This window comes from Pongo abelii, chromosome 20 (genome assembly GCF_028885655.2).
Source record: "Pongo abelii isolate AG06213 chromosome 20, NHGRI_mPonAbe1-v2.0_pri, whole genome shotgun sequence".
Taxonomy (NCBI): Eukaryota; Metazoa; Chordata; class Mammalia; order Primates; family Hominidae; genus Pongo; species Pongo abelii.
In genome coordinates, this window is record NC_072005.2 from 19,789,218 (window position 1) to 19,795,000 (window position 5,783).

Consider the following 5,783-nt stretch of genomic DNA (forward strand, 5'->3'; position numbering starts at 1 on the left):
CCCCCCCAAAAAAAAATCAGGAGGGGAATTGATGAGACTAAAGGGTACGTGCATTCTTATTTTTTATAGAGATGGGGTGTCACTCTGTCTCCCAGGCTGGAGTTCAGTGACATGATCATGGCTTACGGCAGCCTTGACCTCCTGGGCTCAAGTGATCCTCCCACCTCAGCCTCCTGAGTAGCTATGGTGTCCATTACATCTGGCTAATTTAAAAAAATGTTTAGGAGACAGGGGTGTCACTATGTTGTCCAGGCTGGTCTTGAACTCCTGGCATCAAGCAATTTTCCCACCTTGGCCTCCCAAAGTGCTGGGATTACAGGCATGAACCACCATGCCCAGCCTCAATGTGTCCACTTTTAATATGAATAGATTCTACAAAATTGCCCTCCTGGGCGGCTGTACCAGACTGTACCCACCACCACTGCCTTCAGGCTGGGAGCCCCCCGCCCTGCTGCTCCCTCCTATCTAGGGGCTCGGGGTGCAGGTCACAAAGCCTCTGAGCCTCATTGTCCCCACCTGTCACATGGAGACATCTATCAGCACCCACGCAGCCAGCAGGCAGTTCAAGTCCCTGGTGACTCAGGCACATTTGAATAGTGCAATATAAAATATTAATAAAGTGTGACTTTGTGTGCAGAATTTGACCTGGGTTGGGGGGCGGAGGCGGGCTGGGTGCAGCAGCTCACACCTGTAATCTCAGCACTTTAGGAAGCCGAGGCGGGCGGATCACTTGAGCCCAGGAGGTTGAGACCAGCCTGGCCAACATGGCAAAGTCCTGTCTCTACTAAAAATACAAAAATTAGCTGGGCATGGTGGCGCATGCCTGTAGTCCCAGCTACTTGGGAGGCTGAGGCAGGAGAATGGCTTGAACCCAGGAGGCGGAGGTTGCAGTGAGCCAAGATCATGCCCCTGCACTCCAGCCTGGGCAACAGAGGGAGACTCTGTGACACACACACACACACACACACACACACACACACACACACACACACACACACACATATACACACATACACAGAATTTGACCTGGGGGGGATTTCTTTTATCGAAACCCCCCAAGAGGCCTCGCTCTGAATCTCCGAACTGTGACCTGCATTCACACTACAGGCAGAGGAGGGCGGGCAGGAGCTGGAGGCGTAGCTGCCCACAGGCTCAGCTCCAGCCTCTGGCAGGCACACCCAGTCACCGCTTTGTCCTCAGCACCCAGAGGAGCTGCCTGGCAAGTCCTGCCCTCTCCCTCCCTCAAGGACCTGCCCAGCAGCTCTCCCAGGCTCACAGCCTTAGTTTCCCTTCCACACCACATGTCCCCTAGTGACCTCTTTGCTCTGAATCCCCCCAAGGGCTGACCAGGCTGGAGCCTCTGATTTTCTAGTGGTTGTGGCCCCACTGAAGCTGTCACCCCCGATGCTGGACTTGGAGGTGGCTTCTTGATCCTGGTGGAGCTTCACTTCTGCTCCTGGTGTCTGTCCTTCTTTCTGCTTCTATGACATCCTCTCCTAGTTTCTGTCCAATATTTTGGCCTCCCTCAACTTCCAAATTGCTCTCTGCAGAGCAGGCCTCTCTCATGAGTGCGACTCCCACGTGCAGCTGTGGGACAGACACCCTGGGCCTGACAGTGCAGAGCTGAACCGGTCTCCCCCTCAAAACCATCCCCGTCTATTCCACTGGAGACTTCGGGCACCGTGACTCCTCCTCATCAGCAAGTACTGTGGCTCCACCTTCACCTCCATCATGAACTCAGCGACACTTGACCATCCACCACCTAGGTCCCAGGACCCTCCTATGCCCCTCACTGCTGTCTGTCCTGGATGCAGCATTGGAGTGGCTGTGAAGATGCTGAGTCTAATGGGCACCCCCGAGGGCTGGCACCTCCCGCCCCTCCTCTGTGTGTGTGGACACCTCGAGGTAGGGTCAGTGCTCTCCGCACGCTCATGCTCACCTCCTGTAGGCCTTGTCTCAGAAGGCACCTTCCCCAGTTGGGTTGGGACTGAGCCATAAAGCAGAAGGCGCACTGGCCCGTGCGCCAACGTGGATGAACCTCAAAGACACGATGCTGAGTGAAGGAAGCCAGACATGAAGGCCACACAGTGCACGAGCCCATTGATCGGAAATTTCCAGACCAGGCACATCTGAGACATGAAGCAGATTGGTGGCCGCCAGAGGCTGGGGAAAGGGAATGGGGAGTGACTGCTCATGGGGACAAGGCTTTTTTTGGGAGATGAGAAGGTTTTGGAAATAGAAGTGATGATGTCACAACATTGTGAATATATTCACTTCATTGAGTTGTGCACTCAAAAATGGCATACTTGGCAGGGCACAAAGCTGAGGTGGGCGGATCACTTGAGATCAAGAGTTCAAGACCAGCCTGGCCAACATGGCAAAACCTCATCTCTACTAAAAATACAAAAATTAGCCAGGCATGGTGCATGCCTATAATCCCAACTATTCAGGAGGCTGAGGCACAAGAATTGCTTGAACCCAGGAAGTGGAGGCTGCAGTGAGCCGAGATCGTGCCACTGCACTCCAGCCTGGGCAACAGAGCGAGACGGAGTGCAGTGGCACAATCTCGACTCACTGCAAGCTCTGCCTTCTGGGTTCACTCCATTGTCCTGCCTCAGCCTCCCCAGTAGCTGGGACTACAGGCGCCCACCACCACGCCCGTCTGATTTTTTCTATTTTTTAGTAGAGACGGGGTTTCACCGTGTTAGCCAGGATGGTCTTATCTCCTGACCTCATGATCCGCCCGCCTTGGCCTTCCAAAGTGCTGGGATTACAGGCGTGAGCCACTGCGCCTGGCCAAAAAAATGTTTTTTAAAGGTGAAGCTTTATGTTATGTATATTTTACCACAATTTAAAAGAAAAAAGATAAAAAAGGCCTTCTCTTGGAAAATGGCCCTGAACCCACCCCCCAACTTTTGTGTGTGTTTCTGATAACTTCTGTCTGGAACGTAGCTCACAGGAGCAGGGACATGCCCTCTGGCTGTGAGTCTTGGGCTGTAGGGGGCCATGAGGCAAGCAGACTAGATGTGACAACAGGAACTTAGGGTGGGGACGGGAGTTGCTTTCATCTCCTGGCTGCAAATGGTAGAAAGCCCAGCCACACCACTGTGGGGAGGGAATCCCATGCCAGGGCTGACTTGGTTATGAGCAGGGGGTGGGCAGAGGTACCACGACTCCAGGCTTCTAGTCCCTGGATGCTCTTCCCACCCAGTCATGCCTTGGGCCCCGCAACACCCCAGGCTGCACAGAGCCCAGGGCCCTGGTTCTTGGCGCCATCCAGCACCCAGACACGAACTGCGGGATGCCAAGCTCCAAGCCGTGCACCGCAGTGCGCCAATAGGACCTCAGGCACAGCATGCAGGAAAAGCGCTTGGGAAGTTTATCATCTTTAATGACATTTCAAATGAAAACAGAAACCAGCTGGGCGCAGCGGCTCACACCTATAATCCCAGCACTTTGGGAGGCCAAGGCAGGTGGTTCACCTGAGGTCAGGAGTTCGAGACTAGCCTGGCCAACATGGTGAAACCCCGTCTCTACTAATACAAAAAAATTAACTGGGCATGGTGGCGCACACCTGTAATCTCAGCTACTCAGGAGGATGAGGCAGAAGAATCGCTTGAACCTGGGAGGCAGAGGTTGTGGTGAGCCGAGATCATACCACTGCACTCCAGCATGGGTGACAGAGCGAGAATCTGTCTCAAAAAAAAAAAAAAAAAAAAAATCTGAAAGCAGAATTTTTTTGTAGAGACGAGGTCTCACTATGTTGCCCAGACTGGTCTCAAACTCCTGGGCTCAAGCAATCCTCCTATCTCGACCTCTCAAAGTGCTGGGATTATAGGCATGAGCCACTGCACCCAGCCAGGACATTTTAAAATCAGAACAGAATGATACGATCCCACAGAACACAGTGTTGGGAGTCTGTGCCTGAGCGGCGCAGATGAGTGGCAGAATCACAGCACACATGACACTGCAGCTGTGACCGGTGTCAACTACCACCCAAAACAAATCTGGTGAACAGACATCGGAATTAAAATAAGTCAAAAATTTTAATGGGAAAATCTGTGCCAGGTCCTAGAACAGACAATTCATAGCGTTACCATAAAATTACTATCAAAAAACGAACTGAGGTGGGAGAATGAGTGGCGTTTCAGGTTTCAGGCCATCTTGAGTCCCAGCAGACACATGAGCCGGCGCCACGGGCCTGGATGAGGAGCAGGAGCTCACGGGCACCACCACCCATCTGGGTTTTCTGAGGTCATCGGCGGCACGTTCAGTAACAAAGCAACGGCTGGCGATACACGGCAGCTCACACGGCGCTCTTTCCTGCTTATGCCCAAAACTTAATTAGACGTACTGGAGTTGATGCTGCCAGGGTCTCCAGCAGGTGAAGCAGTTGCAGGTGGGGGGGTGGCCCCCTGCCAGTTACCCTGGGCCTGAAATGACAGAGACTGAGCATCAGAGGGGGTGGCCGTGAGATTGGTGACTACCCAGCCCACGTGCCGCAGGCGGAGCCTCCAGGGGTCCCTGGGAAGGCTTGGAAAAGATCCACAGATGACCTCCAGCTCAGAGGAGGAGGGAAGGGATGGAGGGGTCAGTCCTGGGTCACAGCTGGCCTTGCCACCTGACATGGGACATGGACAAGCTTCCCTGGCAGGAAAACTGGCCTCTAGTGGCTTCCCTGGGGCTTGGGCAAAGGACTGACTGGCATCGGGTACAGCAAGGGCTCCTGCCCGGGGAGGGGCAGGGAGGCAAGGTCAGGCCTGGAGCCCATGATGACGCCCGGAGCGTCATGGTGAGACTCGGTGGGAAAAACGGGCTCTGAAACCTGGCCCAACACTGGCCTGGCTGGGCAGCAAGGAGCGTGGGAGGCATCCACTTGTCATGAGGGGTGGGGGCTCTGTCTGCAGTGCAGAGATGGCGTCAGGTCCAAGGGCGCTAAGACGTTTGTCCACAGGGCCCACCCCCACTATGGTGGGCACGGTACAGGCTAAGGAAGTGGCTGAGACTGCTCTGCCCGTGAGTGTGGGAGCAGCTCAGACGGGTGCACCACCCGGGGGCACTCTGCTCTGCACCGGGGTGGACACACAGCTGCTGGTGCGTAGTCAGGTCCCAGGGGTGCAAAGGGCAAGGTAAGGCCCCTCACGTGTGTCCCTGGCTGGGGGCTGCATGGTGATGGGGGGGCAGCTGCCACAGCAGGGCAGCATGGGACGTGCGCTTCCCAGGACCAGGTGGGACCCCACAGACAGCACAGGAGGCATCCGTTCTCTGAGCCCCTGGGAGAGAGTGGTGAGTTGGAAGGGGCACCCGGCTCTGCAGGGCCCTGGCACACGCTGCACAGCCTCGCGCCTGTGCTGGGCACATCACCCGTGGGCCTCCTCAGTGTCTTCAAGACGGTCCCCACTCGCGGCCTTCCCTGCCGCTGGTGTCAGGCCCCTGTGGCCACCAAGGGGGAGCGGGAGGCCACGGGGCCTGGGTGGGGTGGGTGTGTCAGCTGTCCCAGACCCGTGGCTCCTTTTCTTCTTGGTCGTCAAAATGAATCCTCACTGTGGTCAAGCAGGGTGCCCTCAGTTCTGCATCAGAGCAGCAGGAAAGGAGGTACTGGCGCAAGACCTGCCTTCCCAGACAAGCTGCGGCTCTGACGGTGCCAGGTCTGAGCCCGAGGGAAGGCCCATCTCTCCTCTGGCCTCCTCTGCTGGCTGCCTGCCCCTCCCTCTCGCGGGAAGGACACCATGTCCTCCCACAGTCCTCTAGGAGGTGCCCTTCCTCTCCACAGCTAAAGCGCT

At 55.8% G+C, this 5,783-nt stretch overlaps 1 protein-coding gene across 2 annotated transcripts in view; it reads right to left on the minus strand.

The window, feature by feature from the left end:
• Window positions 1-4,027: 4,027 nt before the first annotated feature.
• The window catches only part of PBX4 (PBX homeobox 4), a 67,760-nt gene continuing 66,004 nt past the window's right edge, over window positions 4,028-5,783 (minus strand). Inside the window, exon 8 of one of the 2 annotated variants that reach the window (XM_024237104.3) lies at window positions 4,028-4,433. In XM_024237104.3, the coding sequence (XP_024092872.3) occupies window positions 4,341-4,433 (93 nt within the window). In that variant the 3' untranslated portion in view covers window positions 4,028-4,340. The remainder of the gene's footprint in view (window positions 4,434-5,783) is intronic. The other variant, XR_010138446.1, reaches the window with a different exon arrangement.